This window comes from Chiloscyllium punctatum, chromosome 38 (genome assembly GCF_047496795.1).
Source record: "Chiloscyllium punctatum isolate Juve2018m chromosome 38, sChiPun1.3, whole genome shotgun sequence".
Taxonomy (NCBI): domain Eukaryota; kingdom Metazoa; phylum Chordata; class Chondrichthyes; order Orectolobiformes; family Hemiscylliidae; genus Chiloscyllium; species Chiloscyllium punctatum.
The window spans coordinates 45,938,996-45,951,109 of NC_092776.1; the positions used below are offsets into that span (position 1 = coordinate 45,938,996).

Genomic DNA, 12,114 nt, shown 5'->3' on the forward strand with positions numbered 1-12,114 from the left:
CACATTACAGCAGTCACAAACTTGGATATGTCAGAATGGGCCACCAGTGATCTATTATGACTGTGTTTTTTTCACATGAATGAAACACCTATTATGTGCCAACAATATTCTGTCCCTTTTAAAGGCTATTCTAAACGTCAAAACACCTTCAAGTGATCTTACAAGAGGTGGGTCTGATTGGCACCAGCTTCCTTACTGGCAGCAACTGGTAACTAGTTAAGTTCAATTAATTCCCGAACTTGGTGTCACTGCTGGAATCCTCCTTTACATTACCCGTCTATATTGATGGCCTGGCAGTTGCGGCAATACTTAATTTTGGCACTTTATCTTAGACATGCCCTCACATTCATCTATTTACAGATACATAGAGTCATACAGCACAGAAACAGATCCTTCGGTCCAACGAGTACATGCCGAACATAATCCCAACCTAAACTAGTCTCACTTGTCTGCTCTTGGCCCATCTCCTTCCAAAGTTTTCCTATTCATGTACTTATGTAAGTGCCTTTTAAATGTAACTGTGCCTGCATCTACCACTTCCTCAAAGTTCATTTCACATGCAACCTACCCTCAGTGTAAAGAAAACGTGCCCCTCACATCTTTTTCAAATCGCTCTCCTTTCACCTTAAATATATGCCCCATAATCATGACATTGCCCCATTCTAGAAAAAAGACATTCACCTTATTTATATCTCTCATGATTTTATAAACCTCTATAAGGTCACATCTTAACTCCTATGCACCAGTGAAGAGTCCCAGCCTATCCAGCCTTTTATAACTCACACCTTCCATTCCTGGCAACATCCTGGTAAATCTCTTCTGAACCTTCTCTAGCTAAATATCCTTCCTATAACAGGATGGCCAGAAGTGGACACAGTACTCCAAAACAGATCTCACCAATGTTCTGTATAACCTCAAAATGACATCCCATCTCCTATACACAATGCCTTGATGTAGTGGTGCTGGTGCTGATGTTGACTGGGGTGGATGCAATCAGACGTCACACAACACCAGTTATAGCCAATAGGTTTATTTGAAATCACAAGCTTTTGCAGCATAGCCACTTTGTCAGGTGACGAAGGGGCTTTGCTCGGAAAGCTGGTGATTTCAAATAAACCTGTTGGACTATAACCTGGTGTCATGTGACTTCTGACCCTCTTCTCAAAGGTCTGAGCAATGAAGGCAAGTGTGCTAAAAGCGCCCACCTTTGGCCAGAGATTGCTACAGGCCTTCCTACTGGACTTGAAAATTCCCTGGTTCACCCTCCATCCTTAATCAAGAGGCTGCTTCTTAACTGACTGCCTCTACCTAGTAAGATGGCAAAAAAAAGTGCTGCCTCCGCCACTTCTGGTTACTTGTCCTTGAATTGAGCTTGACTTTGGGATCCTGATAATTACAGCCCACTAACCATTTATTTCTCCCAAGTGCTGCCTGACCTACAAGTAACTCTGGCTTTTTGTTACCTCCTTATGGGCTTGCTTTGTAGGGTTTACGTTGCTACTGAGACCAAGATCAGTTTTATTTGTATCTCAAGTCATTCCTGCAAAGTGGAAGCATAAAAGGTTCATGGGGCAGGTTACCTCATAGAACATTCAGCACTTAGAATCTCAAAAAGGATAAACACGTGTTGCTCTGGTTTACCAGACATTTGCCTCTTTACCAGTCAATAGACTTGCTGCGCATTTTAGCTTTGCTGCTTTGACTTCACAGAATGAATGCTGCCTTGTGTACATTTAAGGCAACTGGATTGGCTCAGTTGGCTGAGTCACTGGTTTACAGAACAGTGTGCTATGAAAGCATGGGTTCAATTCCCATCACTGGTTTGAGGTTACCATGAAGGACTCTCCTCAACCTCTTCCCTTGCCTGGGTTCTGGTGGCACTCAGGTTAAATCACAACCAGTCATGCTTCTCTCTACTGAGAGAGCAGTCCCGATGGTCTGGTAAGTTTATGTGGGCGGCATGATGGCACAGTGGTGAGCACTGCTGCCTCACAGCACCAGAGACCCGGGTTCAATTCCCGCCTCGGGTGACTGACTGTTTGGAGTTTGCACATTCTCCCAGTGTCTGTGTGGGTTTCCTCCCACATTCCAAAGATGTGCAGGTCTGGTGAATTGCCCGTAGTGTTAGGTGAAGGGATAAATGTAGGGGAATTGGGTGGGTTGCGCTTCGGTGGGTTGGTGAGGACTTGTTGGGCCGAAAGGCCTGTTTCCACATTATAAGTAATCTAATCTACATTTTGCTTTGCATTGTGAGTGGGAGGGGGTATTATTCATTGGGTGGTCATGGAGAGATTGTGTGTGTGCAACATAGTGCCAATAGGGCTTAATCATGAATGCACCCTCAGGCTGTTGTGCATTTTATCTCAATATTGTAAGCCTGGAGCACTTGGATGCATCTATTTTTTGACATGAAATATTCAAATCCCAGATTGTAGCAAAGTGATTACCTTTTTGGTAGAATTTGAGTAATCAAGTTTTTGCCTAATGTTCTCATTACTTTATGATATAGATTAACCTGATTATTTTCAAAGGTCTTGATTTTTTTTCCTTTGTAACAAATATCAACTATAATGAAGTTCAGAAATCTATTAGGGTGCTGTAAAATTAGTCTTCAGACATCAGTGGCTTAATACTTTCCAGAGTGTCAGAACGAGACGTGGACCCCAAGTCTACATATAGCCTTAGCATGCTCACCAGAGTAACTTTACATTAGCCAGCTCCTATTAGACTATCTCTATATTCACCATCCATTCAGGGTTGCCCGATACATTAGAGAAGTGGGTGACCCGAAAGGACAGTCCACAACTATGTCCAGATGGCAGCCCCATCCTGACAGATGAGCACTGTTGGTGAAGAGGGAGACCCAGGGACTGTACTTCAGTGGTGAGTAAGATGATGGAGTACTGTAATCTGAAAGATCTCAGCACGCAGGGTTAATCTCTCCAAGGTTTGTGGTCACTCTCGAGCTTCTGCTTATACTGTGATTCTGATGCTACCAATTACTTCAATCAGCATGACTTTCTCAATGGGAGGCCACCTCTGCAGCACTGCAAGCATCCCAACACAAACAAGGTGCTGGTGAAATACCAGGAAAGTTGTAATCCTAGCACAAAAGGGCCCTTGAATGGGGCTTTAATTGGCTTCATTGCCTGTCCAGCTCCACAACACCCCCGACAGTGCACCTCTGAAAATTTGTCTGAAAGTAAACAGTTTCAGTTGCCCAGTACTTTCCAGCATCTTCCAAACCTATCTCCACAAAACTGGGAAAATTCAGTCCCAGGATTCTTACACTCACTTGCATTGTTTAATTGATACTCTTCCACATTTTAAAGGCTAGAAATCTCAATAAGGTTTGAATCCACAGCATTGCTGTCCAGATTCAGAAGCTGATTGCATTGTCTCACAACTCACCTGGAGTTCAGGACCAGCATCTTGTTTATCTAATGGTTTAGCTGCTATGGTCAATACTTCAAAATAATTCCTATTCAGGACGTTCTCAAAAACAAACCTTAGAACTGAGAGAGATGATTTGTAACAAATCTGGAGCTATAAAACACAAAGGTGAGATTTCAACACATTTAAAATCCATTCTAATACAACATTAAAACTGGACTCTATCATGATTTCTAGTGAACATTAATTGCTATTATTTTTGTAAAACTAGAGTAAAATACATTGCAAAACATTATATTATCCTACAGTACACAGCAAATGACTTTTTGTTTTGATCTCTACAGCTCACTATAAAAGCTAGGTTTGCTTAGAAAAACTAAATTAAACAGAACAAAACTTGAGATCTACTAACTCTAAAATTCAGGTGCATTAAGTGAAATACCATTTCCTGAAAATATATTGCACTGATGTTGTTACTTTTCTACCCTGAAAGCTCTACATAATGTTGTGGTACAGTTGTTTTCTTATTATTCCAGACCAAACCCCTCTGTATTTGAAATAGCAATTGTTAACTTCTGCTTAAGTTCTTTCTTATTCTTGTATGGAGGCAGGCAGAGTTGATTGAAACAGGTGTGGGCGACTGGTAACCTGTGGATCCAGAAAGATGAAGTTTAGAAAGGCTAGTTCATATACTATTTGAAAATGGACCTTTTCTTGCAATGCTATTTTGTGCTAATTCTATTTCTGTTTATAAAGATAAGATTTTAAAAATCTAACTGTCATATAACATAAGAACTGCAGATGAGGATCTAAAAATCTTGATTTAGGCTGTTGTCAGGAGCAACCATTTAATACTAACAACAAAATGGCTTCTTAATAAGAGTAACATAACGGAATGGCTTCTAGGCTGCAAATTGACAACTCTGTTTTAAAATGGCTTTTTACCCTGCTAAAAGCTGCATTCCTGAACTAACTGAACCAAAGATTAGCAGACAATGCTTCCTTCACAGTATAGAATTAACTAAGCTAGATAGGACATTACTAACTATCCTAGCTAACTAGAGACGCAGTGCCAAGAGATAAAATGTGCAAAACAAAGTTAATTCCCAGGAAATATCATTGGCTTAACCTTATGTCTATAGTATCAGTTTATTAAATTTTATTGGATTTGCTCTGTAATTAAGGCGGCACTATTTTTCAAAAACAGTATAAAATTGTCTTTGTTTTAAGCTATTTGCGAAGTTTCTTCAAGGAACACAGAAGTTTTTAACGACTGTGCTGCTGGACAACCTATGCTGACCGATATTGATTAAAGTGTCAAATCTTGCAGAACCAGACCAAATTACTAGTGTTCTTTTGACCGATCGCGGAACTGAGAGACCCCTCCCATGGGTCAAGATCTTCACAGATGCTGGAGATCTGAATCAAAAATTGCTGAAGAAACTCAGGAAGTCTGGCAACATTTGTGGGAAGAAAGCAGAGTTAATGTTTTGAGTCTGGTGAGTTCCAAAGAACCAGAGCACCCAGTTGGCTGGTTCGTGATGCAGACTGACTCTAACAGCAGGTTCAATTGCCTTACCAGATGAGGTCACAGTGAAGCCTCTACTTCAGCCTTGCCCTTTGCTTGAGGTATAGTGAGCCTCAAGTTAAACTGACTACAAGTTGTCTAACAATATGGTCTTCTGGGACTATGGTACTTTTACTTCATTATACAGTGACATATAACAAATTTGTGGGCAAAGTACTGGTTATAGAATAAAACAAACAGTAGCAACTTGGATATGGAATTGGCTAAATTACAGGAAACAATTAGTAATGTTGGATGTTTTTCAGGCAGGAGGAAGGTGTATAGCAAAGGGGCTAGTGTTGGAACTCTTGCTTTTCCTGATGTATAGTAATGACCTAGAACATGATATACGGAGTATAATTTCAAAGTTTATACATGTTACAAAACGTGAAAGCAGAGTGAACTTTAGGAAGCATAGTGTTGAATTTCAAAAGGACATTGGAGAATTGGTTGAATGAGTGGATGAAGTTCAAATGAAAGAAATATGAAATGATTCATTACAACAGGAAAGAATATAGAGAGAGTATATAAAGGGTACAATTCTGTATGGGTGCAGGAGCAGAGGAACATAGGTGTAAATGCACATAAGCCACATTCCCTTTTAGTTTTTTTTGCTGCTACACAGACCTCCCAATGTTTGTGCACAGCAGAAACCTAAGGAACCAGATGGCCTAGCGGTATTAGTCCAGAGTCCCAGGTGTGTGGACCCAGGTTTGAATCCCATTCTGGCAGATGGTCAAATTTGAATTCAATTCTGGAATTAAGAGTCTAATGATGACCATGAAACGAGTCTCAATTGTTGAAAACAAACTATCTGATTCATTAATTTCCTTTAGGGAGGGAAACTATCATCCTTGCCCGGTGTGGTGTATGATTGAGTTTAGACCTGCGGCAATTTGGTTGATTTTTAATTGCCCTCTGAAATATTAGGGATGAGCAATAAATACTGGCCTGGCTGGTGATGCCTGTATCCTCTGAATCAATAAAACTGGAAATCAGTGCATCCGCTGGGCAACTCAAGGGAACATTGCACAAAAGTCATTGAAGGTGGCAGGAATGTATCATAAACTTTATTAAAAAGTGATTAAAGTGCAAGAGCAGGAAGGTTATGTTGAACTTCTAACTGACATTGGTCAGTCTTGATTACAGTTTGCATCCAGTTCTGGATGCTGTAATTTAGGAAATATATGAAGGCATTAGACAGAATGTAGTAAAGATTCACAAACATGGTTCTAAGGATTCATGGTGAGCTTGCCAATTGAATACATAATTAGTTTAATGGCAGGAGACAGAGTGGTGGTAAAAGGTTGCTTTTTGGACTGGATATCTGTGACCAACGGTGTTCCACAGGAATTGGTTCTGGGTCCTCTTTTCTTTGTCATTTATATAAATGATTTCAATGAGAATATAGAAGGCATAGTTGGTAAGTTTGCAGACAATAACACAATTCATGGCATAGTAGACAGAGAAGAAGGTTTTCTGAAATTACAAAGGGATCTTGATCAAATGGGCCAAAGGGCTGGAAAATGCAGTTCGATTTGGATAAATGTGAGATTTTACATTTTGGTATATTGAACAGGAGCAGAACTTACACAATTAATGGTAGTGCCTTGGGTAGTTTTGTAGAATAGGGACCTGAAGATGGTTCAGGTACATAATTCGTTTTTAAGTTTGCATCATATATAGACAGGTTGGTTAAGAAAGCATTTAGCATGCTTGCCTTCAGTGCTTAACTCTTTGATTATAGGAGTTGGGAAGTCATGTTAAGGTTGCACACGACATTGAGAGGGTCTCTTCTGGAGTTCTGTGTCCACTTCTGGTTGCCCTGTTATATAAAGAATATTATTCAGCTGATTTGGAGATGCCGGTGCTGGACTCGGGTGTGCAAAGTTAAAAATCACAACACCAGGTTATAGTTCAACAGGTTTATTTGGAAGCACTAGCTTTCGGAGCTCTGCTCATTCATTAGGTGGACAACCACGTGATGAAGGAGCAGCGCTCCGAAAGCTAGTGCCTCCAAATAAGCCTGTTGGACTACAACCTGGTGTTGTGTGATTTTTAACATTATTACGCTGGAGAGGGTTCAGAAGAGATTTACCAGGATTAGTGAGTTTTGAGAAGATTTGCAGCTCAGATTGAGCTTCAGGATGTAGGTTTGCTCACTGAGCTGGAAGGTTCATTTTTAGACATTTTGTCACCATACTAGGTAACATCTTCAGTGAGTCTCCAGATAAAGCAATGCTGGTGTTTCCTGCTTTCTATTTATATGTTTGGGTTTCCTTGGGTTGGTGATGTCATTTCCTATGGTGACATCATTTCCTGTTCTTTTTCCAGTTCTGGTTGGAATGCCATGCTTGGAATTCTTGTGCGTGTCTCTGTTTGGCTTGTCCTAGGTTGGATGGGTTTGTGGGCTACCATGATGCCAAGGGGTCTGAGTAGTCTGGCAGTCATTTCAGAGGTGTCTTTGATGTAGGGGGGAGTTGCTCGGGTTTCTGGACACGTTTTGTCTACTTGTTTAGGTTTGTTACTGTGAAATTGGCGGACTGTGTTCATTGGGTACCAATTCTTGTTGAATACACTGTTAATACAACCAGGAAATTTTGCACCAAAAATTTTTACTTATGCAACAGACCATGAATGGACAAACACAATACAACAAGCCACAGATATTAGACAGCGACAAATGAAAAAACTAGACCTGCAGAAAAAACTAGACAAACAAGCTGACAAAACATGTCCAGGAACCCTAGCCACTCTCCCCTACAACAAAGACATCTCGGAAATGACTGCCAGACTACTCAAACCTCTTGGCATAATGGTAGCCCACAAACCCACCAACACACTAAAACAGCAGGTAATGAACTTGAAAGACCCTATACAGACAACAAGCAAAGCTAATGTAATTTACAAAATACCGTGCAAGAACTGTAACAAACACTACATTGGACAAACAGGCAGAAAACTAGCCACCAGGATACATGAACATCAACTAGCCACAAAATGACATGACCCTCTCTCACTAGTATCCTTACATAACAGATAAGGAAGGATACCACTTCAACTGGGACAACACATCCATCCTAGGACAAACCAAACAGAGACACGCACGAGAATTCCTAGAAGCATGGCATTCCAAACAGAACTCTATCGACAAGCACATTGATTTGGATCCCATTTACCACCCCCTGAGAAAAAGAACAGGAAATGACATCACCAGGACATTACATCACCCACTCAAGGAAACCCGAACATATAAAAAGAAAGCAGGAAACACCAGCATTGCTTTGTCTGGGGACTCACTGAAGATGTTACTTAGTCTGGTGATGAAACATCTGAAAATGAACAATCCAGCTCAGCGAGCAAACCTACATCCATTTACCAGGATGTTGCCAGGTATGAAAGGTTTGAATTGTGAAGAAAGGCTGGACAGGCTGGGACTTTTTTCACTGGAGTGCAGGAAGTTGACAGACGACCTTATAGAGATTTATAAAATCATGAGGGGTATAGATAGGGTTAATAGTAAGTGCCTTTTCCCTAGGATGGGGGATTTCAAGACTAGAGGACATATTTTTAAGATGAGAGGAGGGAAATTTGAAAAATTATGAGGGGTAATTTTTTTGCACAGAGAGTGATTTGCATGCGGAATGAACTTGCTGAAGTGGTGGATGGGGCACAGTTACAACATTTAAAAGACACTTAGGTAGGTACATGAGTAGGAAAGGTTTGAAAAGGTATGGACCTGGAGCAGGTAGGTAGGACTAATTTAGTTTGTGATTATGGTCAGTGTGGACTGGTTGGATTGAAGGATCTGTTTCCGTGCCGTATGACTCTGAGGACATTCAGTTACAAAGAGAGGTTGGAGAAAAGGCAGCTGAGAGGAGATTTGTTGGAGTATTCAAAATTTTGAGGAGTCTGGACAGAGGAAGTAGGAAGAAACTATTGACATTTAGGAAAGGATGGTGAATGAGAGGGCACAAATTGAAAGTAAAACATGCAAAAGCAAATGAGAAACAATACTCAAATTGAATGTAAAGACTGAAATAGGATGAATTGCAATATATCTTTTGAGTTTTTGTATTCAATAGTTGCTTTAGAATGCTAGTGATTTTAAGAGGACATGATTTCCATTATAATTGTAACATGAGTGATTACTTTAAAATACCTTCTACAGAGAACAGAGAGAATGGCACGGCGGCACGGTGGCACAGTGGTTAGCACTGCTGCCTCACAGCGCCTGAGACCCGGGTTCAATTCCCGCCTCAGGCGACTGACTGTGTGGAGTTTGCACGTTCTCCCCGTGTCTGCGTGGGTTTCCTCCGGGTGCTCCGGTTTCCTCCCACAGTCCAAAGATGTGCAGGCCAGGTGAATTGGCCATGCTAAATTGCCCACAGTGTTAGGTAAGGGGTAAATTGTAGATGTAGATGTAGGGGTAAGGGTGGGTTACGCTTCGGCGGGGCGGTGTGGACTTGTTGGGCCGAAGGGCCTGTTTCCACACTGTAAGTAATCTAATCTAATCTAAACTGCAGTATATTTATTCAATAGCATTTGACCAATATGATTTTATTCAGTCATTATCTTCTTGTCTACCTGGAGCCATAATGTCATAAGTAATTGTGTTATTTTCTGAGATACATTTTTTACAATATTTTTATAACAAATGGAAATTACATTAACAAAAACATCTTACCAATCAGTAGGCACATCAATCTTTGTAATTTTAAAACTAAGATCAGCGAGTCCACCTACTGGAACTCTATCACTCCCTGTAGTAAAATGTAGAAGTTGTTTTTGGAGCTCAAGACTGAATCCTAAAATCACATCCCAGAAGTACCTACCAGAAAAAAAAATGAAAATAATAAATATCACTATCTGGTATAAATAGAAGTGTTTATTCATTCTATCATTCAAGCCAGCAGTGTGATGGAGTACTCTCCACTTGCCTAGAGTGGCACCACCTTAAATATTCAATCTTTCAACCACCAACACAGCGGCAGCACTGTGTACCATATCTAAGAAACACAGTAGCAATTGGTCAAGGCTCCTTCCACAGCACTACCCATACATATGACTTCTACTGCCTTGGGCAAGGGCAGCAGACTCATGGGAACACTATTATGTGCAAGTGTCCCAACTTGTCACATATCATCCTGATTTGGAATCATATTGCTGTTCCTTCATTTAGTCACAATCCTTGAACTTTTTTCTGAACTGCATGGTGGTATATCGGCATCCTTACTGCAGCAGTTCAAGAAACAGTTCACCACCCATCTTCTCGAGGAGATTAGAGAAGTGGATTAGGTGTTAAACTAGCAAATAGCAATCTCATCACATGAACGAATAAAAGAAATTCTAATAAGCTAAGGGTACATTTGCACTACAATTGCAGATTGGGTGTGAAGTGGTTTTACCTTGCATTGACACTATCAGTTATGTAAGTGCATCCTGAATATGGAGCTAGGGGTAACATGATGGTACATAGAAAGACTCCAATATAAAAGGCTGCTTGTCTGAGCACAAGTGTTATTGCCAGTTATATGTGCCTGCCCAAATTTTGCAAGTTAGTACAGCAATGGACAAGTCCACTACCCATATCTGCATAGTCATGTATGATAGACTTTGAATTTGCAGTTCACCGAAGCTGCAGACTGTTACAGGATATACATTGTGGAAGACACTGTAATAGAGATTTGCTTGGCAGCCTCTGTTAAATGTTCACATCTTTAATATGGGGCCTTAGAGCCTCAAAGTACAGTAAACTCCTGTTCAGCTTGGTAAGTATATGAAATAGACCATGACACAGCAAGGACATGGATGAACTAAGTGCAGTGTCAAAGCTAAGTTATTTAGATTTGCTGTTCAAATGAGCATGGATCTGTGTTCTTTGTAACATAAACAATGACAAATTGACCACCAATGCAGTTTGTGGAAGTTATTAGATTATGTGTAGGTACACAGCTTGTGGTCCCATCAATAACTCAGTTTCTAGGTTGTGTTTTCAATGCCAACTGGCTCTAAAGGGGGCATTCAGTACAGCACATTTCTCAACTACACTGTTAACATTCTTACAGTTACCTAGCTCTTCTTGAAGGTTTATGGCTGCATAGTTGATGCTCTATAACTACAAAACTGAAAAAAAATTATTAGGAGCTTCCATCTCGAAATGGCTCAAAGCCAATCCATATCTAACAGCCTGCACAAAAATACTACTCTTATTTTTGCAACAGTATCTGACATAACTCACAATGTTCTAAAACAATGTCTGTTTATCCTATTTCCTATGTTGCTAAAATTCTCGAATTTATATATGTATCTTTGCTAAAAACTAATAGTTATTCACTGTGCATTCTTTGTAGCAAATCCTGTTGAAATCCAATTATTAACTTTTGGAAATATATCATGCACAGAAACAAACTAAATAACAAATGGCAAAATAAAATTACCTCTACCTACTTCTAATAGTGGAGATAACAAAGCATAACATTTTGTCTTTGCATATGTTAAGCTTTAGTTAAAATACTGTGCCCAGCTTTGAAACCTTCACATAATAAAAAGGTACATATGGATTTTGAAACAGTTTAAAGAAAGGCCACAAGATTTGACTGCCAGTTTAAAATACCAGATAGGCTCAGAGCTGCATATGATGATTTGATTGAGGACTATAAAATACTGAAGTAATAAGATTATGTTCACATGACCAATTACTTCAACTGAATAACAATGTTGGATTTTAGGCAGCTTTCTTTTTTGCAGTTGCTGACCTGTGTACTGAATACTGATATGCTACATTATTTCCAGAGAGCTGAAAATGGAGATGGGATAGAGATTACCTTATAGAAAAAGTAGTTATGCTGAAATATGGATCAGGGTCGATTTAGCATGAGCTCAAGACGTCAAAATGTTTCAGACTGCTGTGCCTTTGAAAGCCCCAGGCAATGCTGTTCTTGTTGTCTGCGGGTTAGGTTCCAGCAAATATTTTATCTGTTCCTCATACCTGATTGATTTTAATCCATTAAATGTAATTCTCCTTGAAAATTCCCACTGTCAATATGCTTAATTCCATATCAATGTTACATAGGTAAAAGCAATCTCCCATTGATGCGAGCCAACTTACTTAGCATCTACCTTTTGTTTCTCTTTGAAATGTGAAAAGATGT

The 12,114-nt window shown here is 39.9% G+C and overlaps 1 protein-coding gene across 1 annotated transcript in view; it reads right to left on the reverse strand.

Moving 5' to 3' along the window:
• Nucleotides 1-851: 851 nt before the first annotated feature.
• hectd2 (HECT domain containing 2) overlaps nucleotides 852-12,114 on the reverse strand; it is a 104,559-nt gene continuing 93,296 nt past the window's right edge. Inside the window, exons 20-21 of the mRNA XM_072557782.1 lie at nucleotides 9,648-9,791; nucleotides 852-4,041 (exon numbers count right to left, since the gene is read on the reverse strand). Of these exons, the coding sequence (XP_072413883.1) occupies nucleotides 3,921-4,041; nucleotides 9,648-9,791 (265 nt within the window). The 3' untranslated portion in view covers nucleotides 852-3,920. The remainder of the gene's footprint in view (nucleotides 4,042-9,647; nucleotides 9,792-12,114) is intronic.